At 59.0% G+C, this 24702-nt stretch overlaps 3 protein-coding genes across 13 annotated transcripts in view; 2 read left to right on the forward strand and 1 right to left on the reverse strand.

Annotated features, from left to right (window-relative positions):
• The first annotated feature begins 1692 nt into the window (after positions 1–1692).
• On the forward strand, positions 1693–3457 carry LOC129134071 (histone H3.3A). Its single transcript, XM_054653747.2, has 4 exons — positions 1693–1841; positions 2307–2450; positions 2715–2868; positions 3194–3457. Exons 2-4 carry the CDS (start codon positions 2323–2325, stop codon positions 3320–3322), a joined length of 411 nt encoding a protein of 136 aa, XP_054509722.1. The 5' UTR covers positions 1693–1841; positions 2307–2322; the 3' UTR covers positions 3323–3457.
• Positions 3458–5773: 2316 nt separating this feature from the next.
• Positions 5774–13999, forward strand: LGALS4 (galectin 4). The gene is given in 11 exon segments (XM_077192874.1): positions 5774–5818; positions 6796–6884; positions 8105–8306; positions 8724–8843; positions 9948–9971; positions 10626–10670; positions 10789–10818; positions 11859–11947; positions 12630–12742; positions 12745–12800; positions 13673–13999. Coding segments are annotated over 11 exon segments (960 nt in total). The 3' UTR covers positions 13820–13999.
• A 2770-nt stretch (positions 14000–16769) lies between these two features.
• Positions 16770–24702, reverse strand: part of LOC129134070 (alpha-actinin-4) — a 32676-nt gene continuing 24743 nt past the window's right edge. For 7 of the 11 annotated variants that reach the window (XM_077193011.1, XM_077193012.1, XM_077193007.1 and 4 more), the window contains 8 exons: positions 23619–23801; positions 22893–23027; positions 21653–21832; positions 20875–21021; positions 19496–19576; positions 19205–19267; positions 18375–18533; positions 16773–17496 (listed from right to left, as the gene is read on the reverse strand). In XM_077193011.1, coding sequence (XP_077049126.1) covers positions 17338–17496; positions 18375–18533; positions 19205–19267; positions 19496–19576; positions 20875–21021; positions 21653–21832; positions 22893–23027; positions 23619–23801 — 1107 coding nt within the window. In that variant the 3' untranslated portion in view covers positions 16773–17337. Of the gene's footprint in view, positions 17497–18374; positions 18534–19204; positions 19268–19495; positions 19577–20874; positions 21022–21652; positions 21833–22892; positions 23028–23618; positions 23802–24702 lie in introns of all 11 variants that reach the window. The other 4 variants (XM_077193015.1, XM_077193014.1, XM_077193013.1 and 1 more) reach the window with 2 other exon arrangements.

Genomic DNA, 24702 nt, shown 5'->3' on the forward strand with positions numbered 1-24702 from the left:
GAGCCCACCCAAACCCTCTGAGCCCACCCTAAATCCTTCAAATCCCACCCCAAAGCCTCTGAGCCCACCCTGAGCCCACCCCAAACCCTCTGAGCTCACCCTTAAATCCTTCAAATCCCACCCAAAATCCCTTCAAATCCCACCCCAAACCCTCCGAGCCCACCCAAAATCCTCAAATTTCACCCCCAGGTCCCTTCATTCCACTCTAAACTTTCAGATCCCACCCAAAATCCCGAAAATCCCACCCTAAATCCTGAAAATCCCACCCTAAATCCTCAAATTTCACCCAAAACCCCTCAAATTTCACCCCAAATCCCTCAGACCCCCCCCCAATTATTTCAATCCGCCTCAAATCCTTCCTATCCCACCCCAAAATCTTTTTTCTCCCCCTCCCAAAAATCCCATTTTTAGCCCCAAATCCTTCCCCTGGCTCTGGATCCTCCTCCTTTCCTTGAGCTGCCTTCGCCGACGCCGTTTTGAGCCAAATTTGGCTTTTTTTGGGATTTTCCTCCTACGGAACACTCCCCGACAGGCTGAAAAATGGGAAAAACTCTTTTAAACCACTGAAAATACCCAATTATTTGAGTATTCCCTCATTTGTTTGTTCTTCACCCTCAACTTTGTGGCCTTTTGGGAATAAAACATCAGAAATTTGAGCCAGATTTGGGTGGATTTTGGTCTGGTTTTGGTTTTAAGTAGTTTTAGGGGAAAATGGAGCTGAGGGAGGAGGGATGGGGGCTGTGCCCTTCCAAATTCTGGTTTTTTGCTTAATCCTAAAAATGAGAATCGTAGAATTGTGAAATTATTCATTTTGGGAATAAAAGGATGGATTTAGTTTGGGATTTTTGGGTTGTTTCAGGGCTTTTTTGGGATCAACACACTTTGAGTTCTTCAAAGTTTCATCCACTTACTTAATCCTAAAACAAAAGTAATGAAGTCATGGAACTGCTCCTCTTGGGAATAAAAAATGGAAAACTGAGAAGGTTTTGGTTGGTTTTGTGGATTTTGGGGTTTTTTTGGTTGGTTTTGTGGGGGTTTTTGGGTTTTTTTCATTGGTTTTGTGGGGTTTTTTTTGCGGGATCCTACCAGGTGTTTTCATGGGAATAGAGAATCATAATGCCTTGCTCTGAGCTCTTCCAAACTCCATTCTCTTTCTGAAATCCCAAAACCGAACATCCCAGAGTTGGGAAATTATGGGAATTATGTTAATTACTAGAATTATGGAATTTATGGAATTTTGAGGTGGAAAAATCTCCCGGATCCCCTCAGGCCCTCACAGCGCCCAAGATGGCGGCACGGCCTCGCTCCGAGCTCTTCCAAACCCCGTCCTTTATCTTCCTTTATCTTAAACCTCCCAAAACCGATCATCCCATAGTTGGGAGATTGTGGGAATTATGGGAATTACGGAATTTATGGAATTGTGGAATTTTGAGGTGGAAAAAGCTCCCGGATCTCCTCAGGCCCTCACAGCGCCCAAGATGGCGGCATGGCCTCGCTCCGAGCTCTTCCAAGCCCCATGCTCCAGCCTAAACCCCCCAAAACCGAACATCCCAGAGTTGGAAAATTACGAGAATTACGGGAATTACAGAATTATGGAATTTTGAGGCGGAAAAAGCCCCCGGATCCCCTCAGGCCCTCACGGCGCCCAAGATGGCGGCGCAGCCTCACCTCAGCCGACCCCCCCCGTTCCCGCCCCGCCGCGCGCGGGGCACGACGGGAACCGCCCTCAGCCGGGACCCGCCATTTTCTGCCGGGAAAGGCGGGAAGGGGGAGATCGAAGCCGCCGCAGCTGCACCGCGGGACCCGCACGGCTCCAGCGCCGCCGCCAGCGCCGCTCGCAGGTACCGGGAGCGCGGCGGCGGTCGGGGGTCGGTACCGGGGAGGGGTGGGGGGGAAGCACCGGGAAGGCTCCGGTACCGGGGGAGGGTTGGGGGGGGGGGCCGGGGTCGCCTGAGGAGACGCTGCTCCTTAGTCCCGCCTTCCGTGCGGTGCCGCGCGCTGATTGGCCAGAACGCCGCGGCGTGATTGGCTGCGAGGCACGTCTATCAAAGGCAGGGCGCGTGAGCGCCGCCACCCCGGCGAATCAGCGGGGGGTTCGCGGAGGCTTCTGGGTGTTGCAGTTCGCGACTGCGCCGGCGCCGCGCTCAACCAATCAGGCGCTGGGTTGCCATCACGTGAGGCTGCGCGGGGCGCTGCTGGGAGTTGTAGTCGCGTAGGCCGCGCGCGGCCCTCTCTCCCGGTTTTTCCCGTTTTTTCCCGTTTTTTTTTCCCCCCGTTTCTCTCCCCGCCGCTCCCGGCGCGCTCAGGCTGTGACGGCCCGGGATGGCCCGCACCAAGCAGACGGCTCGGAAATCCACCGGCGGCAAAGCGCCGCGCAAGCAGCTGGCCACCAAGGCGGCCCGGAAGAGCGCGCCGTCCACGGGGGGCGTCAAGAAACCGCATCGCTACCGGTAACTGGGGAAACTGGGGGGACTGGGAGGGACTGAGGGGGACACTGGGGATTCTGGGGACACTGGGAGGGACTGGGGGACATTGGAGACACTGGGGGGACCGGGGAGATACTGGGGGGACTGGGAGGGACTGAGGGGACTGGGACAGGGAGGGGACGCAGGTGGGTGACAGGGACACAGGTGGGACACAGGGCCCCAGAGGTGGCACAGGTGAGCGTGGGGTGCCCCGTCAGCGTCCCCAATGTCCCCCGTGCGTGTCCCCAGCCCCGGGACTGTGGCGCTGCGCGAGATCCGGCGCTACCAGAAATCCACGGAGCTGCTGATCCGGAAGCTTCCGTTCCAGCGGCTGGTGCGGGAGATCGCGCAGGACTTCAAAACCGACCTGCGCTTCCAGAGCGCGGCCATCGGGGCGCTGCAGGTGAGGGACACACCTGGGACGGGTGAGGGACACACGTGGGGACAGCCAGGTACAGCTGGGACAGGTGAGGGACACACCTGGGGACAGCCAGGTACCGATAGTGACAGTCCAACACCAATCTGCGCTTCCAGAGCGCCGCCATTGGTGTCACCTGTGTCATCTGTGGCTGTCACACCTGTGTCACACCTGTGTCCCTCACCTGTCCCCAGGAGGCCAGCGAGGCGTTCCTGGTGGGGCTCTTCGAGGACACAGGGACACAGGGGTGGCACAGAGGGACACAGGGGTGGCACAGGTGACCCCATGGGTGTCCCTCACCTGTCCCCAGGAGGCCAGCGAGGCGTACCTGGTGGGGCTCTTTGAGGACACCAACCTGTGCGCCATCCACGCCAAGCGTGTCACCATCATGCCCAAGGACATCCAGCTGGCGCGGCGCATCCGCGGCGAGCGCGCCTGACACAGCCCAGGGGCCAGGAGCTCCGGCAGCCCCGAAGCCGCGACCCCGGGGCCGATCCTGGGGCTGACCCTGGGCCGATCCTGGGGCCGATCCTGGGGCTGACCCTGGGGCCGATCCTGGGGCTGATCCTGGGGCTGACCCTGGGCCGATCCTGGGCCGATCCTGGGCCGATCCTGGGGCCGATCCTGGGGCTGACCCTGGGCCGATCCTGGGCCGATCCTGGGCCGATCCTGGGGCCGATCCTGGGGCTGACCCTGGGGCCGATCCTGGGGCTGATCCTGGGGCCGATCCTGGGGCTGATCCTGGGCCGATCCTGGGGCTGATCCTGGGGCCGATCCTGGGCCGATCCTGGGGCTGACCCTGGGGCGATCCTGGGGCTGATCCTGGGCCGATCCTGGGCCGATCCTGGGGCTGACCCTGGGGCGATCCTGGGGCTGATCCTGGGGCTGATCCTGGGGCCGATCCTGGGCCGATCCTGGGCCGATCCTGGGGCCGATCCTGGGGCCAATCCTGGGGCTGATCCTGGGCCGATCCTGGGGCTGACCCTGGGGCCGATCCTGGAGCTGACCCTGGGCCGATCCTGGGCCGATCCTGGGGCCGATCCTGGGCCGATCCTGGGGCCGATCCTGGGCCGATCCTGGGGCTGATCCTGGGGCTGATCTGGGGCCGATCCTGGGGCCGATCCTGGGGCCGATCCTGGGCCGATCCTGGGGCCGATCCTGGGGCTGACCCTGGGGCCGATCCTGGGGTTGATCTGGGGCCGATCCTGGGGCCGATCCTGGGGCCGATCCTGGGGCTGATCTGGGGCCGATCCTGGGGCCGATCTGGGGCCGATTCCTCCGTTTTTTGTACAATTGGGGGCTCCACGTTTTTCTACGCGCGGGTTTGGGGGGGGAGTGGGAGTTGTTGGGGGAAAAGAGGAATTTTGGGGGGAAATGGGAATTTTTTGGGGGGGAGGAAATGGGATTTTTTTGGGCAAAAATGGGAATTTTTGGGGGGAAAAATGGGAATTTTTTGGGGGGGAAAACAGGAATTTTTTTGGGGGAAAATGGGATTTTTTGGGGGGGAAAAATGGGAATTTTTGGGGGGAAAAACAGGAACTTTGGGGGGGAAAATGGGAATTTTTTGGCAGAAAATGGGAATTTTTGGGGAGAAAACCAAGAATTTCTTTTGGGGGGGAATGGGATTTTTTTTGGGGAGAAAAAAACCGAGAATTTTTTGGGGCAAAATATGGGAATTTTGGGGGGGGTCGGGTCGGTGCTGCCCTGTTGGAATAAAGAGAAAATCCCATGGAAAGTTCTGGATTTCCTTTGGAATTCCTCAAATCTTCGCCTTTCACCCCAAAATCCCAGGAGGGAGGGGGACAACACCCCTGTGTCCCCAAGGTGCCACCACAGCCCTGGGGGTGTCCCCAAGGTGTCCCCAAAGCTCTGAGGGTGTCCCCAAGGTGTCCCCAAGGTGCTGCCCTGGGTCTGGGGGTGTCCCCAAAGCTCTGGGGGTGTCCCCAAAGTGCCACCACAGCCCTGGGGATGTCCCCAAAGCTCTGGGGGTGTCTCCAAGGTGTCCCCAAGGTGCCACCGGGGCTCTGGGGGTGTCCCCAAGGTGCCACCAAAGCTCTGGGGGTGTCCCCAAGGTGCCACCAAAGCTCTGGAGGTGTCCCCAAAGCTCTGAGGGTGTCCCCAAGGTGTCCCCAAGGTGCCACCATGGGTCTGGGGGTGTCCCCAAAGTGTCCCCAAGGTGCCACCCCCTCTCCAGGTGTCCCCAAAGCTCTGGGGGTGTCCCCAAAGTGCCACCAAGGCTCTGGGGGTGTCCCCAAGGTGTCCCCAAGGTACCACCAGGGGTCTGAGGGTGTCCCCAAGGTGTCCCCAAGGTGCCACCCCCCGTTGAGGTGTCCCCAAAGCCCTGGGGGTGTCCCCAAAGTGTCCCCAAGGTGCCACCGTGGGTCTGGGGGTGTCCCCAAAGCTCTGGGGGTGTCCCCAAGGTGCCACCAGGGGTCTGAGGGTGTCCCCAAGGTGCCACCCCCCGTCCAGGTGTCCCCAAGGTGTCCCCAAGGTGCCACCCCCCGTCCAGGTGTCCCCAAGGTGTCCCCAAGGTGTCCCCAAGGTGCCACCCCCCCGTCCAGGTGTCCCCAAGGTGTCCCCAAAGTGTCCCCAAGGTGCCACCCCCCGTCCAGGTGTCCCAAGGTCGCCGTTGTCCCCTCCCCGCTGCCGCGCCCGGGGCAGAGTCCGGGCCGGGCGGTGCCACCTGCGCCAGGTGTGGCACCAAAGGTCCCCGGTGTCCCCAGCCCCCCCCGTGCCCCTTATCTGTCCCTTATCAGGGTCCGGCCTGGGAGGGGCCGGAACTGGGGAGGGGCCCCGGGGCTATAAAGGGACCCTGGTGGCCCCTTGGGCACCTCTTTGTCACCTTTGTCACCTTTGTCACCTCCTTGTCACCGCTGTCACCGCTGTCGCCATGGCGTTCGTGCCCCCACCCGGGTACCTGCCCTCCTACAACCCGGTGGGTACCCCCGGAGGGGCTGGGGGCGCCCCCAAAATGGGGGGGGGGGGGGCTATGGGGCATTTTGGGGTCCTTGGGAGGGACAATTTGGGGTCCCCGCCACCCTCCCAGTGACATCTGGGGGCCCTGTCACCCCCAAAATGGAGGGAGGGGTTTGGGGGGGGTCTGGGACATTTTGGGGTCCCTGTCACCATGCCAGTGACATTTGGGGTCCTTGTCGCCCCGAAATGGGGCTGGGGGCGCCCCAAAAATGGGGCTGGGGGTCTATGGGACATTTGGGGTCCTTGTCACCCTGGTGGGGACATTTTGGGGTCCCTGTCACCCTCCCAGTGCCATTTTGGGGTCCCTGGGGCCATTTGGGGACCTTTTCACCCCAAAAACCGGGGGGAAAGGGTCTGGGGGGTCCCTGTGCCCCCGTTGGGGACATTGGGGTCCCCCTGTCACCCCCCCCAGTGCCATTTTGGGGTCCCTGTCCCCCCCCCAGTGCCATTTTGGGGTCCCCCTGACCCCCCCAGTGCCATTTTGGGGTCCCTGTCACCCCCCCAGTGCCATTTTGGGGTCCCCCTGACGGCCCCAGTGCCATTTCGGGGTCCCTTTCACCCCCCAGTGCCATTTTGGGGTCCCCCTGACGGCCCCAGTGCCATTTTGGGGTCCCTGTCCCCCCCCAGTGCCATTTTGGGGTCCCTGTGCCCCTCCGGTGCCATTTTGGGGTCCCTGTCCCCCCAGTGCCATTTTGGGGTCCCTTTCCCCCCTTGGTGCCATTTTGGGGTCCCTCTGTGCCCCCCCAGTGCCATTTTGGGGTCTCTGTGTCCCTGTTGGTGACATTGGGGTCCCCCTTTTCCCCCTTGGTGCCATTTTGGGGTCCCTGTCCCCCCAGTGCCATTTTGGGGTCCCTGTCCCCCCCCAGTGCCATTCTGGGGTCCCTTTCCCCCCTTGGTGCCATTCTGGGGTCCCTGACGCCCCCGTTTGTCCCCCAGCCCCTGCCCTACGTGGCCCCCGTGCCCGGGGGGCTCTGGCCCGGCATGGCCGTGTACGTGCAGGGGGTGGTGACCCCCCAGGCCGAATGGTAATGATGGGGTCCATGGGATCTGCTGGGGTCAACTGGGATCAACTGGGAGGGACTGGGGGGGACTGGGAACACTGGGAGGGCACTGGGAGGGGAATTGGGGGAATTGGGGACATTGGGGGGCACTGGGAGGGACTGGGATCAACTGGGATCGACTGGGAGGGACTGGGGGGCACTGGGAGGGACTGGGAGGGGACTGGGGGGTACTGGGATCAACTGGGATCAACTCGGATAAACTGGGAGGGACTGGGGGCATTGGGAGGGGATTGGGGGAATTGGGGACACTGGGGGGACACCTGAACCTGGTTGGGGTGGGGGTGGCGGGGGGACAGTGGGTGACACCATGTGACACTGGGTGACACTGGGTGACACTGGGTGACAATGGATGACACTGGGGTGACACTGGGTGACACTGAGGTGACACAGGTGCCCCTGAGGTGTCCCTGCTGTCCCCAGGTTCTGCGTGAACCTGGCTGGGGTGGGGGTCCTGGGGGCACATTGGGTGACACTGGGTGACACTGGGTGACACTGGATGACACTGGGTGACACTGGGTGACACTCAGGTGACACCGGGTGACCCTGATGTGTCCCTGCTGTCCCAGGTTCCGCGTGAACCTGGCTGGGGTGGGGGTCCCGGGGGCACATTGGGTGACACTGGATGACACTGGGTGACACTGGGTGACACTCAGGTGACACCGGGTGACCCTGATGTGTCCCTGCTGTCCCAGGTTCCGCGTGAACCTGGCTGGGGTGGGGGTCCCGGGGGGACACTGGGTGACAGTGGGTGACACTGGGGGACACTGGGTGACACTGGGTGACACTGGGTGACCCTGAGGTGTCCCTGCTGTCCCAGGTTCCGCGTGAACCTGGCTGGGGTGGGGGTCCCGGGGGGACACTGGGGTGACACTGGGTGACAATGGGTGACACTGGGTGACACTGGGTGACACTCAGGTGACACTGGGGGACACTGGGTGACACTCAGGTGACAATGGGTGACACTGGGTGACACTCAGGTGACACCGGGTGACACTGGGTGACACTGGGTGACACTGGGTGACACTGGGTGCCCCAGGTGACCCTGGAATGTCCCCAGGTTCCGCGTGAACCTGGCTGGGGTGGGGGTCCCAGGGTGACCCAGGTGACACTCGGGTGACACTCAGGTGACACTCAGGTGACACTTGGGTGCCCCAGGTGACCCTGATGTGTCCCTGCTGTCCCAGGTTCCGCGTGAACCTGGCGGCGGGCCCGCAGGAGGAGGCGGACGTGGCCCTGCACGTCAATCCCCGCTTCGGGGCCGGGCTCGCGGTGCTCAACAGCCGCCGGGGGGGGCACTGGGGGGACGAGCGGCGCCGGGAGCTGCAGCCGCTGTGCCAGGGGGGAGCCTTCGAGATGGTGATCAGCGTCACCCCCGAGGGGTACCGGGTATGACAGAGGGGATTTAGGGGCTTTATGGGATTGGGGAGCCTTCGAGATGGTGATCAGCGTCACTCCCGAGGGGTACAGGGTATGGCCGAGGGGATTTGGGGTCATTGAGGGGTTTGGGAGCCTTCGAGATGGTGATCAGCGTCACCCCCGAGGGGTACCGGGTACGGGAAAGGGGATTTAGGGGGTATTTGGGGTCCTTAGGGGGAGGATTTGAGGTCTTTAGGAGGGGTTTGGGGGGGTTCTGGGGGTATTTTGGGGTGTCCTGGTGTATTTGGGATTTCTGGGTGGGTATTTGGGGTGTCCCAGGGATGTTTTGGGGTCCCTGGGTGTATATTTGGGGTGTTTTGGGGTCCCAGGGTGCATATTTGGGGTGTTTTGGGGTCCCTGATCCCCCTTTCCCCCCGTGCCCCCCAGATCCTGGTGAACGGCACCTTCTACGAGGAGTTCCCGCACCGGCTGCCCCCGGAGCAGGTGACGGCCGTGAACGTGGACGGGGACCTGGAGCTGCACTCGGCCTCGGTGCTGGGTGGAGGGGTGAGACCCTAAAACTGCCCTGGACCCCAAAAACTGCACCCCAAAAACCACCCCTGCACCCCAAAAACCACCCCCGGGCCCTAAATCCAATCACAGACCCCAAAAACGGCACCCTAAAAACCACCCCGGGCCCTAAAACCAATCACAGACCCCAACAACCGCCCTTAAAATCATCCTTGTGCCCCTAAAACCGCCCCCAAAACACACCTGGGATCCCCCCTTACCTGGAGCTGCACTCGGCCTCGGTGCTGGGTGGAGGGGTGAGACCCTAAAACTGCCCTGAACCCCAAAAACGGCACCCTAAAAACCATCCCTGCACCCCAAAAACGGCTCCTGTTCCCCCAAAACACACCTGGGACCCCCCCTTACCTGGAGCTGCACTCGGCCTCGGTGCTGGGTGGAGGGGTGAGACCCTAAAACTGCCCTGGATCCCAAAAACTGCACCCCAAAAACCACCCCGGGCCCTAAAACCAATCACAGACCCCAAAAACTGCACCCCAAAAACGGCTCCTGTTCCCCCAAAACACACCTGGGATCCCCCCTTACCTGGAGCTGCACTCGGCCTCGGTGCTGGGTGGAGGGGTGAGACCCTAAAGACCACCCTGAACCCCAAAAATGGCACCCCAAAAACCACCCCGGGCCCTAAAACCACCCCTGGACCCTAAAACCACCCCTGGACCCCAAAAACTGCACCCGAAAAACCACCCCGGGCCCTAAAACCAATCACAGACCCCAAAAACTGCACCCTAAAAACCACCTCTGCACCCCAAAAACCGCCCCGGGCCCTAAAACCACCCTGAACCCTAAAACTGCACCCCAAAAACCACCCCGGACCCTAAAACCACCCGGAAACCCAAAAACCGCACCCCAAAAACCATCCCTGGACCCCAAAAACAACCCAGATTCCAAAATTCCACTCCCGAACCCCAAAATTCCCTTCCTGGACCCCTAACCCCACCCTTGCACCCCAAAACCAACCCCGGACCCCAAAATTTCACCCCTGGACCCTAAAATTCCCCCCTTGTACCCCAAAATTCCACACCTGAACCCCAAAATTCCCCCCTGCACCCCAAAACTCCTCTGACCCCCCCTCTTCCCTTACAGGGAGCGTTTCCCCCGTGCGTCCCGGTGAGTCTGGGGGGGCCCCGGTGATTTTTGGGGGTCCCCAGGTGAATTTTTGGGGTCCCAGATGGATTTAGGAGGTGCCCAGGTGGATTTGGAGGGTCCTAGGTGGGTTTTGGGGGCCCCCAGGTGGATTTTGAGTTTCCCAGGTGAATTTTGGGGGTCCCCAGATGATTTTTGGGGGTCCCCAGGTGGATTTTGGGGGTCCCCAGGTGGATTTTGGGGGTCCCCAGATGATATTGAGTTTCCCAGGTGAGTTTTGGGGGTCCCCAGGTGGATTTTGGGTGGTCCCAAGTGAACTTTGGGGGTCCCCAGGTAAATTTGGGGGTCCCCAGATGATTTTGAGTTTCCCAAGTGAACTTTGGGGGTCCCCAGGTGGATTTTGGGGTTCCCCAGGTGGATTTTGAGTTTCCCAGGTGAGTTTTGGGGGTCCCCGATGATTTTGGGGTCCCCAGGTGATTTTGAGTTTCCCAGGTGGATTTTGGGGGGGGTCCCAGATGATTTTTGGGTGGTCCCAGGTGGATTTTGAGTTTCCCAGGTGAGTTTTGAGGGTCCCCAGGTGGATTTTGGGGTCCCCAGGTGGATTTTGGGGGTCCCCAGATGATTTTTGGGGGTCCCCGATGATTTTGGGGTCCCCCCAACCTCTGTTTCCCCCCCCAGGACGCCCCCCAGGTCACCCCCAGCTACCCCGACTGTAACCTGCCGGTGAGTGGGGAGGGGTCCCCCCAAAATTCACCCAAACCCCGAAATCCACCCCTTCCCCAACAGGGGGGGTTCCCCAGGTGCGACCCCCACCCCACTGACCCCAAATTGTGCCCCACAGGTGATGGGGCAGCCCCCCACCCTCCACCCGGTGAGTTTGGGGGGGATTTGGGGGTCCTGGGGGGGTTTGGGGTGGCTTAAAGGGGGATTTGGGGTGGCTCAAGGGGGGATTGGGGGGGTGCCAGGGGGTTTTGGGGTGGCTTTAAGGGGGATTTGGGTGACTCAAGGGGAATTTGGGGTGGCTCAAGGGGGGATTTGGGGGTTTTGGGGTGGCTCAAGGGGGGATTTGGGGGTCCCAGGGGGTTTTGGGGTGGCTTTAAGGGGGATTTGGGGTGGCTCAAGGGGGCATTGGGGGGTCCCAGGGGGTTTTGGGGGGATTTGGGTGTTTTGGGGTGGCTCAAGGGGGGATTTAGGGGGTCCCAGGGGGTTTTGGGGTGGCTTAAAGGGGGATTTGGGTGGCTCAAGGGGGAATTTGGGGGTTTTGGGTGGCTTAAAGGGGGATTTGGGTGATTCAAGGGGGAATTGGGGGGATTTGGGGGTCCTGGGATGGGGTTTGGGGGTGATTTGGGGGGATTTGAGGTTTTGGGGAGGGACCTGGGGGATTTGGGGGTCCCAGGGGGTTTTGGGGTGGTTTTAAGGGGATTTGGGGTGGCTCAAGGGGGCATTGGGGGTCCCAGGGGTTTTGGGGGGATTTGGGTGTTTTGGGGTGGCTCAAGGGGGGATTTAGGGGGTCCCAGGGGGGTTTTGGGGTGGCTTTAAGAGGGATTTGCGTGATTCAAGCGGGGAATTGGGGGGATTTGGGGGTCCTGGGGGGGGATTGGGGGTGATTTGGGGGTCCCAGGGAGTTTTGGGGTGGCTTAAAGGGGGATTTGGGTGATTCAAGGGGGGTTTGGGGGGTCTCAGGGGGTTTGGGGTGATTTGGGTGTTTTGGGGTGGCTCCAGGGGTGGTTTTGGGGGGATTTGGGGGCTCTGAAGGTGGGATTTGGGGTGGCTCATTCATGGGGGATTTGGGGGCTCTGAGGGTGGGATTTGGGGTGGCTCATTCATGGGGGGATTTGGGGGGCTCTGAGGGTGGGGTTTGGGTCCTGGGGGTCTCACCCCACTCTGAGCCCCCCGTTTGTGCCCCCCCAGCCCGTTCCCTTCATTGCCACCATCCCGGGGGGGCTGATCCCCAAAAAAACCATCGTCATCAAGGGCTTCGTGCCCCACCACGCCAACAGGTACTGGGGACCCCCAGGACCCCTCCCCAAAATCCCCTCAAATCCTCCTCAAACCTCCCATCAACACTCCAGGACCCCCAAATCCCCCTCAAACCCCCCCAAATCCCCCGTCACCACCCCGGGACCCCCAAACACCCCAAAATCCCCTCAAAATCCCCCCTGTCACCACCCCAGGACCCCCCAAATCCCCTCAAATCCTCCTCAAACCTCCCATCAACACTCCAGGACCCCCCAAATCCCTCCCAAACCCCCCCAAATCCCCCCCAAACACCCCCAAAATCCCCTCAAAATCCCCTCTGTCACCACCCCAGGAGCCCCAAATCCTCCTCAAACCTCCATCAACACTCCAGGACCCCAAATCCCCCCCAAAGCCCCCAAAATCCCCCCCAAATCTCCCCTGTCACCACTCCAGGACCCCCAAACCCCCCAAAATCCCCTCAAAATCCCCTCTGTCACCACCCCAGGACCCCCAAACTCCCCCTGTCAACACTCCAGGACCCCCAAATCCCCCCCAAACCCCTCAAAATCCCCCCTGTCACCACCCCAGGACCCCCAAATCCCCCCCAAACCCCTCAAAACCCCCCCTGTCACCACCCCAGGACCCCCAAATCCCCCTCAAACCCCCCCAAATCCCCCCCAAATCCCCCCAGACCCCCCCGCAAATTCTCCCCGTCCCCCCCAGGTTCTACATCAACCTGCGGGCGGGCGCGGGCGGGGACGTGGTGCTGCACCTGAACCCCAGGATGGACGAGGACAACGCCGTGGTGCGGAACGCGCTGCTGGGGGGCACCTGGGGCCGGAGGAGCGGGACCTGCCCTGCTGCAGCCCCTTCCAGCGCGGCTGCTACTTCGATGTGAGAGGGGATGGGTGCCAGGGGGCTGGGGACATCAGGGAGGGGTTTGGGGACATCACAGGGGGTTTGGGGACATCGCAGGGGGGCTTGGGGACATCAGGGAGGGGTTTGGGCACATCACAGGGGGCTTGGGGACATCACAGGGGGGCTGGGGACATCAGGGAGGGGTTGGGGACATCAGAGAGGGGTTGGGGTCCTCAGAGAGGGGTTTGGGGACATCACAGGGGGGCTTGGGGACATCAGGGAGGGGCTGGGGACATCACAGGGGGGCTTGGGGACATCAGGGAGGGGCTTGGGGACATCGCAGGGGGGCTTGGGGACATCAGGGAGGGGTTTGGGGTCCTTACAGAGGGGTTGGGGACATCAGGGAGGGGTTTGGGGACATCGCAGGGGGCTTGGGGACATCAGGGAGGGGTTGGGGACATCAGAGAGGGGTTTGGGGACATCAGAGAGGGGTTTGGGGACATCAGAGAGGGCTTGGCTTCCTCAGAGAGGGGCCTGGGGTCCTCAGAGAGGGGCTTGGGGTCACAGCGAGGGGCTTGGGGTCACGGCCAGGGCAGCGGGGACGGGTTCAGGGTCTGGGGAGGGGCTCTGGGGTGACTCTGGGGGTTCCTGAGGTGACTCTGGGGATATCTGAGGTGACTTTGGGGTCTCTGGGGTGATTTTGGGGTCTCTGGGGTGATTTTGGGGGTCTCTGAGGTGACTTTGGGTGTCTCTTGGGTGATTTTGGGGTCTCTGAGGTGACTTTGGGGTCTCTGGGGTGGCTTTGGGGGTCCCTGAGGTGACTCTGGGGATCTCTGGGGCACTTTGGGGGTGTCTGGGGTAATTTGGGGGTCCCTGAGGTGACACTTGTCCCCCGTTCCCGTCCCCAGCTGTCGATCCGCTGCGGGAACCATCGCTTCAAGGTGTTCGTCCAGGGGCAGCCGCTCTTCGATTTCCACCACCGGGTGCCAGCCGGGCCCCACGTGGACGTGCTGGAGATCGAGGGCGATGTGGTCCTGTCCTACGTCCATTTCTGACCCACAAGTGTCCTGTCTGTGCCCTAGAACTGCCCTGCCACAGCCCCATAGCTGCCCCATAGCTGCCCTGTAACTGCCCCATTACTGCCCCATAGCTGCCCTGTAACTGCCCCCCTCAAATGCCCCCCATTATCCTCTCCCAACACTGACCTCAATAAAGCTGCTCCTGCCTGCTCCAGCTCGGGAGACTTGAGGGGAACATGGGTGGGGAAGGTGAGGGGAAAAGAGGGAAATGTGAGGGAAAAAGAAAGGAAATGTGAGGGAAAAGGGGGGAAATGTGAGGGGGAAAGGGGGTGAAACGTGAGAGGAAAGAGAGGGAAATATGAGGGGAAAAGAGAGGAAAATGTGAGGGGAGAAAGGGCGGGGATCATGAGGGGACAAGAGAGAGAAATGTGAGGGAAAAGGGGGGAAATGTGAGGGGAAAAGGGGGGAAATGTGAGGGAAAAAGAAAGGGAAATGTGAGGGGAAAAGGGGGGAAATGTGAGGGGGAAAGGGGGGTGAAACGTGAGAGGAAAGAGAGGGAAATATGAGGGGAAAAGAGAGGAAAATGTGAGGGGAGAAAGGGCGGGGATCATGAGGGGACAAGAGAGAGAAATGTGAGGAAAAGGGGGGAAATGTGAGGGGAAAAGGGGGGAAATGTGAGGGAAAAAGAAAGGGAAATGTGAGGGGAAAAGGGGGGAAATGTGAGGGGGAAAAGGGGGTGAAACGTGAGAGGAAAGAGAGGGAAATATGAGGGGAAAAGAGAGGAAAATGTGAGGGGAGAAAAGGGCGGGGATTATGAGGGGACAAGAGAGAGAAATGTGAGGGAAAAGGGGGGGAAATGTGAGGGGAAAAAAGAGAGGGAATCATGAGGGGAAATGGGAGGGAAATGTGAAGGGAGAAGAGAGAAATGCGAGGGGAAAATAGAGGGAAATGTGAGGGGAGAAAGGAGGGGAAATGAGAAGGGGGAAAGAGAAGGAATCGTGAGGGGAGAAAAGTGTGGGAAAATGTGAGGGGAGGAAAAGGGCGGGAATCGTGAGGGGAGAAAAGGGCGGGAATCGTGACGGGAGAAGAGACAAAAATGTGAGGGGAAAAGAGAGGGAAGTGTGAGGGGAGAAAAGAGGGGGAAACATGAGGGGATAAGAGAGAGAAATGTGAGGGGAAAAGGGGGGGAAATGTGAGGGGAAAATGGAGGGAAATGTGAGGGGAGAAGAGAGAAATGTGAGGGGAGAAAAGGGCGGGAATCGTGAGGGGAGAAAAGGGCGGGAATCGTGAGGGGAGAAAAGGGCGGGAATTGTGAGGGGAAAGTGGGAAATGTGAGGAGAAAAGTGGAGGAAATGTGAGGGGAAAAGGGAAGGAAATGTGAGGGGGAAAGAGAGGGAAGTGTGAGGGGAGAAAAGAGGGGGAGGGGATAAGAGAGAGAAATGTAGAAATGTGAGGGGAAAAAGGGGGGAAATGGGAGGAGGAAATGGAGGGAAATGTGAGGGGAGAAAAGGGCGGGAATCGTGAGGGGAGAAAAGGGGCGGGAATTGTGAGGGGAGAAAAGGGCGGGAATCGTGAGGGGAAAAGTGGGAAATGTGAGGGGAAAAGTGGAGGAAGTGTGAGGGGAAAAGGAGGGAAAATGTGAGGGGAAAAGGGAGGGAAATGTGAGGGGAGAAAAAAACAGGAATCGTGAAGGGAGAAAAGAGTGGGAATTGTGAGGGGAAAAGGGAGAGAAAATGTGAGGAGAAGACAGAGGGAAATGTGAGGGGAACAAAGAGGGAAATGTGAGGGGAAAAGGCCAGGAGAAAACGCAGAAAATGTGAGGCAAAAAGAAAAAAGTGAGGGAAAAAAGGGTGGGAAAGGGGAGAGAAAAAAGCATGGTGAACATGGGGGAAAACCCCCAATACAACTTAGGGCCCCTGCACTCACATTTTACCCCAAAATTATTCCTTCCATCACTTACAGACAGCTCAGGTTTTTACCCCCACAATTGTCCCTGACCATCCAAAAAAATCACCTCAATTTTACCCCCAAAATGTCCCTTCCCAACAATCTCATTTTTACCTCAAAATGGTAATTCTGTCCCCTCAAGATTATCTTGTTGGCTGTACCTGGGGAAAAAGTGAGGAAAAACTCCAAGATCCCAGAGGTTGTTGTTTTTTTTTTTTCAGCAATATTTTAATTACAGGACAAAGAAGCTGCTACGTGAATATATATTTATATAATAAATCCGTAAAGTTATAAAGGAAACCGGAATTTTCTGCTTCCCGTCAAAATTTTCCAGGATCAGGCGCTTTATTAGGTGGATTTCTCATAATTTTCCTCATTTCTCTTAATTTTTAGTACTTTTCCACAGTTCTCCATATTTCTCTCTTGATTTTTCTCCTTACTCTCCTTTATTTATCATTATTTTCCCATATTTTTTCTGTATTCCTCCAGATTTCTCTATGATTTTCCTCATTCCTCTCCTAATTTTTCCACATTTTTCATTTCTCTTTATTTTTTTTCCTAATTTTCCATTTGTCTCCGCATTTTTCCTCCTAATTTTTTTCCGCGCTTCGCATTTCTCACCTTTTTTCCCTATTCCCCCCTTATTTCCCCCTTTTTTTTTTTTTTTTTGGTCCACAAAACGCTGCTCCGAGGCGGGAATGTGAGTGAAAAACCTAAAAAAAACCCCCCCTAAAACCCCGAATTTTTCCCCATAAATTACGTGAGAAGTGGGGGAAACGCGAGGGGAGAGGGAACCCTCGGGCTGCGCCGCTGATCCCGTGGAAAACAGCGGGAATTTCTCTTTTTCTCTCTCTTTTTCTGCCTTCTCGTTACCAAAAAATAACCATTTCCGGGCGCGGCCAGGCCCCGCGGGAGGCGGAGCCCGAGGAAAAGTGGGAATTGCACCCCGAAATATCCCAAGATCAATCAACTGTTGCATAGTAGGAGGCGGGCAGGGGGGGGTTTGGGGATCCTTGGGGGATCCTCGGGGGATCCTCGGGATCCTGGGGGGATCTGGGACAGTCAGGGATCCTGAGGGACCATTTGGGGGACCCAGGACCATCAGGAATCCAGGATCCTCAGGGATCTGCGATCATTGGGGATCCTGGGGGATCCAGGACCATTGGGGGATCCTGGGTCCTTGGAGATCCTGGGGGATCCGGGATCACTGGGGACCATCAGGGACCACCGGGGGATCCTGGGGGATCCTGGGGAACCCTTGGGGATCTGGGACCATCAGGGATCCTGGGGGGGTCCAGGATTACCAGGGACCATCGGGGACCCTCAGGGACCCAGGACTGTTGGGGACGGTCGGGGACCCTCGGGGGATCCTGGAGGGTCCTGGGGGATCCTGGAGGGATCCGGGACCGTTGGGGATCCTGAGGGGATCTGGGACTGTCGGGAATCCGGGATCCTCAAGGATCCGGGGGGACCCTCGGGGATCCCTGGGGCGGGGGGGCGGATCTGGCACCATTGGGGACCGTCAGGAATCCTGGGGGGTCCTGGGGGGTCCTGGGGGATCCTGGGGGGATCCGGGGGGTCCCGGGGGATCCTGGGGGGATCCCCGTTCAGAGGTCGCTCTCGCCGTAGAGCGCCGTGGAGAAGGATTTGTAGTCCAGGGCGCCGGGGACGCCGTCGGGGCCGGCGTAGGGCGCCATGCGCGCGATGCAGTACTCGGCCTGCGCCGCCGGCAGCTCCCGGCGCAGCTCCGCCGCCGTGATGTAGTTCTGGGCACAGACAGGAGGGGGGAGAGAAACGGGGGGAGAAACGGGGGGGGGGGAAATGGGGGGGAATGGGGGGGAATGGGGGGGAATGGGGGGGGAATGGGGGCGATAAACGGGGGGGATAAACGGGGGGATAAACGGGGGGAAATGGGGGCAAACGGGGGTGAAAATGGAGGGAGAAATGGAGGGGGAAATGGGGGAAAATGGGGAGATAAACGGGGGGAAAATGGCGGGGAAATGGGGGGAAAATGGAGGGGAAAATGGGGGGGAAATGGAGGGGAAAATGGGGGGGAAATGGAGGGGAAATGGAGGGGGAAATGGGGGGGAAATGGGGGGAAAATGGAGGGGGAAATGGGGGGAAGGGGGGGGAATGGGGGAAAACAGGGGAAAATGGGAGAAATGGGAGGAATGGGGGAAAAGGGGGGAAAATGGGGGGGAATGGGGAAAAATGGGGGAAAATGGAGGGAAAGGGGGGAAAATGGGGGGAAAATGGGGGGAAACGGGGAAAAAACGGGTAAATGGGAAAAATGGGGGGAAATGGGAAAATGGAGGGGAAATGGAGGGAAAGGGAGGGAGACAGAGGAAAATGAGGGTAAACGGGAGAAAGATGGGGGAAAATGGGGGTAAAATGGGAGAAAAATGGGGGAAAATGGGGTAAAACGGGGGCAAAATGGGGGGAAAGTAGAGGAAATGGGGGCAAATGGGGGAAAGACAGGGAAAATGGAGAAAAACGGGGGAAAACAGGGAAAACCATGGGTTAATGGAGCCCTCAGCGATCGCACCAGGGGCAGGTGAACGTTGCAGCAGCGGTGCCCAGACCCCAGCCCGCAGCCCCCAGCCTCTCCCAAGGGTTCCGCTGTCCCTCCCAGCCCTGTGCCCACCTTGTCCCCGGCCAGCACGCGGAAGCTGTTGATGACCTGCTCGGCCGTGTCCGTGTCCGTGGTCTCCCGGGACATGAAGTCGATGAAGGCCTGGAAGGTGACGCTGCCGCTGCCGTTGGGATCCACCACGGCCATGATGCGCTGGAATTCCGCGTCGCCCTGCGGGGACAGGCGGCGTCGGGGGCTCTGCTGCCTGCCCAGGGCTGCTCCGGAAGCTTCCGGAGCCCCCGGAATGCGGGAGGTGCTCTGCGGTTATGGGGGGGACCCGCAGCCACTTCCTCATCCCGCCACGGGGATGGGGCAGGAAGGGAGGGAAAAATGGAGGGGAAAATGGAGGGAAAAAGGGAGGGGGAAAGGAGGGAAAATAGATGGAAAAAAGGATGGAATAAAGGAGGAAAAAAGGATGGGAAAATGGAGGAAAAATAGATGGAAAAAGGATGGAATAAAGGAGGAAAAAAGGATGGGAAAATGGAGGAAAAATAGATGGAAAAAAGGATGGAATAAAGGAGGGAAAAAGGATGGAAAAGGGAGGGAAAAATGGAGGAAAAAAGGATGGAAAAGCATGGAAAAGGGAGGAAAAAAGGAGGGAAAAATGGAGGGAAAAAGGATGGAAAAAAGGAGGAAAAAAGGATGGAAAAGGGAGGAAAAAAGGAGGGGAAAAAGGATGGAAAAAGGAGGGGAAAAGGATGGAAAAAGGAGGGAAAATGGATGGAAAAAAGGAGGGAAAAAGGAGGGTAAAAAGGATGGAAAAAAGGAGGGAAAAAGGAGGCAAAAAGGAGGGAAAAAAGGAGGAAATCAAAGGTGAAAAGGCAGGAAAAGGAGGAGGTTACCAGGCCAGATCCTGCAGAGCCCAGCAGGGCGCGGAAATCGTTGGAGTCCGTGCGGCGCTTGGGCTGCCGGGAGGAGGAGGAGGAGGAGAGGAAGAGGAAGAGGGAAAGGGAGGAGGGAGAGGGAGAGAAAAGCAGAGAATCCGTTAGAGGAGAAAACCGGCCCAGGAAAGGATGGAAGGAAAGGGAGGAAGGAATTCTGGAAGGAATTTAGGAATTTAGGAAGGAATTTAGGAAGGAATTTAGGAATTGAAGGAAGGATGAGGATGAGGATGAGGAGGAAGCAGGCAGTACCTGCCGGTCGTTCTCCACGTCGTAGCCCAGGCTGATCAAACAGGCCTTGAACTCCTCAGGACCCAGGGCACCGCCGTGGTCCTGGGCAAACACAGAAAATGGGGGAAAATGAGGGGAACCAGGAGCAGCTCAATCCCAGCTCCATCTTGGGCTCCATTGCAGCTCCATCCCAGCTCCATCCCTGCTCCATCCCAGCTCCATCCCGGCTCCATCCCGGCTTCATCCCAGCTCCATCCTGGGCTCCATCCCGGCTCCATCCTGGGCTCCATCCCAGCTCCATCCTGGGCTCCATCCCGGCTCCATCCTGGGCTCCATCCCAGCTCCATCCCAGCTCCATCCCTGCTCCATCCCTGCTCCATCCCAGCTCCATCCCAGTTCCATCCCAGCTCCATCCCAGTTCCATCCCAGCTCCATCCCAGCTCCACCCCAGGCTCCATCCCAGCTCCATCTCGGCTCCATCCCTGCTCCATCCCGGCTCCATCCCAGCTCCATCCTGGGCTCCATCCCGGTTCCATCCCAGCTCCATCCCAGCTCCATCCCAGCTCCATCCCAGCTCCATCCTGGGCTCCATCCCGGTTCCATCCCAGCTCCATCCCAGCTCCATCCCGGCTCCATCCCAGCTCAACCCCAGCTCCACCCCAGCTCCATCCCAGGCTCCATCCCCAGTTCCATCCCAGCTCCATCCTGGGCTCCATCCCAGCTCCATCCCGGCTCCATCCTGGGCTCCATCCCAGCTCCATCCTGGGCTCCATCCCGGTTCCATCCCAGCTCCATCCCAGCTCCATCCCGGCTCCATCCCAGCTCCATCCCAGCTCCATCCTGGGCTCCATCCCAGCTCCATCCCAGCTCCATCCCAGCTCCATCCCATCTCCCCCCAGCTCCATCCTGGGCTCCATCCCAGCTCCATCCCAGCTCCATCCTGGGCTCCATCCCTGCTCCCCCCAGCTCCATCCCAGCTCCATCCCAGCTCCATCCCGGCTCCATCCCTGCTCCATCCCTGCTCCCCCCAGCTCCATCCCAGCTCCATCCCAGCTCCATCCCGGCTCCATCCTGGGCTCCATCCCAGCTCCATCCTGGGCTCCATCCCGGCTCCCCCCAGCTCCATCCCGGCTCCATCCCTGCTCCATCCCAGCTCCATCCCTGCTCCATCCCTGCTCCCCCCAGCTCCATCCCGGCTCCATCCCAGCTCCATCCTGGGCTCCATCCCAGCTCCATCCCAGCTCCATCCCAGCTCCATCCTGGGCTCCATCCCAGCTCCATCCCAGCTCCATCCCAGCTCCATCCCGGCTCCATCCCAGCTCCATCCCAGCTCCATCCCGGCTCCCCCCAGCTCCATCCCAGCCCCCCAGGATCCCCCGGGATCCCCCGGGATCCCCGACCTTGTCGAAGTGGTTGAAGGAGGCACGGAACTCCTGCATCTGCTCCTGGCTGATGCCCTTGGCGTCGCGGGTCAGGATCTGGTTCTCCACCTCGTTGATGGTTCGGGCGATCGTGGTCAGCAGCTGCTCCCAGCCCACGCGCAGGTGCTGCAGCCCGGGGGAAAAGGAGCACCCTGAGCACCCCGAGCACCCTGAGCCCCCTGAGCACCCTGAGCACCCTGAGCCCCCTGAGCCCCCTGAGCACCCTGAGCCCCCTGAGCACCCTGAGCACCCCGAGCACCCTGAGCACCCCGAGCACCCTGGCAGGGATCCAGGGCCTGTGGCGTGGTCCTGATCCCCTTGAATGACCCCAGTTCTGTGAGAGCCCAGCTGGAACCCCAGCTCTGGAGCACCAGGGCCTGCTGCCCACCCTGAGACCCCCAAATCCCCTCCCTGGGACCCCCAAATCCCCTCCCTGGGACCCCCAAATCCCTGTGGGACCCCTCCCTCCTTCCCCAGTCCCAGCCCCTTGGGATGACCCTGAATCCCCTCAGGATGACCCCAAACCTCAGTGACCCCAAACCCTGAGGGACAACCCCAAATCCACTTGGAATTCCCCCCAATTCCCTCAGGACGAGGTTGAATCTCCTTGGGTTGACCCCAAACCCCACAGGATGACCCCAAACCCTGAGGGACAACCCTGAACCCCCTCAGAGTGACCCCAAATCCCCTTTGGGGACCCCCAAATCCTCTCTGGTGACCCCCAAACCCCCTTGGTGACCCCGAGGGCAGGCCCCACCTCCATGGTGTAGTTGGAGTGCTGGTTGTCGAAGATGAGTGCCTCCTGCACCAGCTGGTGCTGCTGCTCCAGCAGCTCCAGGTTGGGCTTGTACTCCACGATGTTCTGCTCGTACTCCTTCAGGTGGCTCAGCTGGTCCTCCAGGGTGCCGTTCATCTCGATGGAGATGCGCCCGATCTCCTGGGGACGCGGCCACGGCGGCGTTGGTGCGGGGCTGATCAACCCCAATGAGCCCGGATCCCACCGGATCCCACCGGGGCAATTCCAGAGATGATCAACCCCAACGAGCCCGGCCCCACTGGATCCCACCAGGGCAATTCCAGAGCTGATCAACCCCAATGAGCCCGGCCCCACCGGATCACACCAGGGCAATTCCAGGGCTGATCCCAATGATCCCAGATCCCACCAGGGCAATTCCAGAGCTGATCCCAATGATCCCAGATCCCACCGGGGCAATTCCAGAGCTGATCCCAATGATCCCAGATCCCACCAGGGCGATTCCAGAGATGATCAACCCCAATGATCCCGGCCCCACCGGATCCCACCAGGGCAATTCCAGAGCTGATCCCAATGATCCCGGCCCCACCGGATCCCACCAGGGCAATTCCAGAGATGATCAACCCCAACAAGCCCGGATCCCACCAGGGCAATTCCAGGGCTGATCAACCCCAACGAGCCCGGCCCCACCAGATCCCACCGGGGCAATTCCAGAGATGATCCCAATGATCCCAGATCCCACCAGGGCGATTCCAGAGCTGATCAACCCCAACGAGCCCGGATCCCACCAGGGCAATTCCAGAGCTGATCAACCCCAATGAGCCCGGCCCCACCAGATCCCACCAGGGCAATTCTAGAGCTGATCAACCCCAATGATCCCAGCCGTCCCCAGAGCGATTCCAGACCTGATCAACCCCAACGATCCCGGATCCCACCAGGGCGATTCCAGGGCTGATCAACCCCAACGATCCCAGCCCTCCCGGCACCTCCCACTGGATCATCCTGGGGTGATCCCAGAGCTGATTCCACCATCCCCACCATTTCCATCCCCATCCCCACCCTGTCCATCTCTACCAGCTCCACCATCTCCATCATCTCCACCATCTCCACCATCCCAACCATCTCCACCATCCCCATCCCACCATCCCAATCTCTACCATGTCCACCACCCCCATCCCACCATGTCCACCATGTCCATTCCACCATGTCCACCATGGCCCCCAGTGCTCCCAGCGTTCCCGACCTCCATCTTGGTCTGGATCCAGGGCCCCACGCGGTTGGCCTGGTTCCCAAACTGCCTCCTCAGGTGCTCGTTGGAGTTCTGCCGGTTCTGCTCCTCCTGCAGTGCCTGGTCCCGCTTGGGCACCAACTGCTGCACCTGGGAACGCGGCAAAACGGGGGAAAAACGGGAAAAGGGTGGGAAACCCTGATGGGAAACTGGGAAATTGGGGAAAGGGTGGGAAATGCTGATGGGAAACTGGGGGAAACTAGGAGAAATGGGAAAGGGATGGAAAACCCTGCTGGGAAAGAGGAATAATTGCAGGGAAAGGGGGAGAACTGCAGAACAAGGGGACAAAACAGTGAGAAAGGTGGGAAAAAGGTGGGAAAAGGTGGGGAAAAGGAGGGAAAAGGGTGGGAAAAGGGCGGCCAAAGGTGGGCAAAGGGTGGCCAAGGGTGGCCAAGGGCGGGAAAAAGGCAGGAAAAGGGCGGCCAAAGGAGGGCAAAGGGCGGCCAAGGGCAGGAAAGGGGCAGGAAAGGGGCAGGCAAAGGGTGGCCAAGGGTGGCCAAAGGTGGCCAAAGGGTGGCCAAGGGTGGCCAAAGGGTGGCCAAAGGGTGGCCAAGGGTGGCCAAAGGGTGGCCAAGGGTGGCCAAAGGGTGGCCAAAGGGTGGCCAAAGGGTGGCCAAAGGGTGGCCAAAGGGTGGCGAAGGGTGGCCAAGGGTGGCCAAAGGGCGCGCAGCTGCCCCGTACCCGCTCCCACTTGGAGTTGATGACCTGGGCCGTGACTGACGTGTAGGGGTTGCTCCCCGGCAGCTGCAGCCCCTGCAGCTCCGCCAGGCGCTGAGCCTCCCCCTGGATGCCCAGGATCGCCTCCCGCTCCCGGTCCGCGTCCCCCAGCGTCGACTTGAACTGCTCGTGAGCCGCGATCAGACCCTGAGGGACAGGGGGGGAACAATGAATGATGGCATGGGAGCACTGCTCAAAGCCTCCACTGAATCAACTCCACTGAGTCAACTCCACTGAATCAGCTCCACAAAATAATTGCACAGAATCATCCACTGAGTCAACTCCACTGAATCAACTTCACTGAATCAACTCCACTGAATCAACTCCACTGAATCAACTCCACTGAATCATCCACAGAATCAACTTCACTGAATCAACTCCACTGAATCTTCCACAGAATCATCCACTGAATCAACTCCACTGAATCAATTCCACTGAAACATCTCCAGAATCATACACAGAAATCACTCCACAGAATCATCCACTGAATCACCCACAGAATCAACTCCACTGAATAATTGCACAGAATCATCCACAGAAACATCCACTGAATCAACTCCACTGAATCAATTCCACTGAAACATCCACAGAATCATACACAGAAATCACTCCACAGAATCATCCACAGAATCATCCACAGAATCATTCCACAGAAATCACTCCACTGAATAATTGCACAGAATCATCCACAGAAACATCCACTGAATCAACTCCACTGAATCATCCACTGAATCAATTCCACTGAATTGTTCCACTGAATCATCCACAGAATCATCCACAGAATTAATTACACTGAATAATTCCACAGAATAACTGCACAGAATTGTTCCACAGAATTAATTCCACAGAATAATCCCACAGAATAATCCCACGGAACTATTCCTCAGAATTATTCCACAGAATTGTTCCACAAGATTCCTCAGAATTCCACAAAATAACTCCACAGAATTCCTCAGAATTCTTTCTCAGAATAATTCCACAGAATTCCTCAGAATTCCCGGGAACTGCTCCATCCCCAAAGCTCCATCCTCCACCAAAAACTCAGCAA

Source organism: Agelaius phoeniceus, chromosome 36 (assembly GCF_051311805.1).
Source record: "Agelaius phoeniceus isolate bAgePho1 chromosome 36, bAgePho1.hap1, whole genome shotgun sequence".
NCBI classification, from domain to species: Eukaryota; Metazoa; Chordata; class Aves; order Passeriformes; family Icteridae; genus Agelaius; species Agelaius phoeniceus.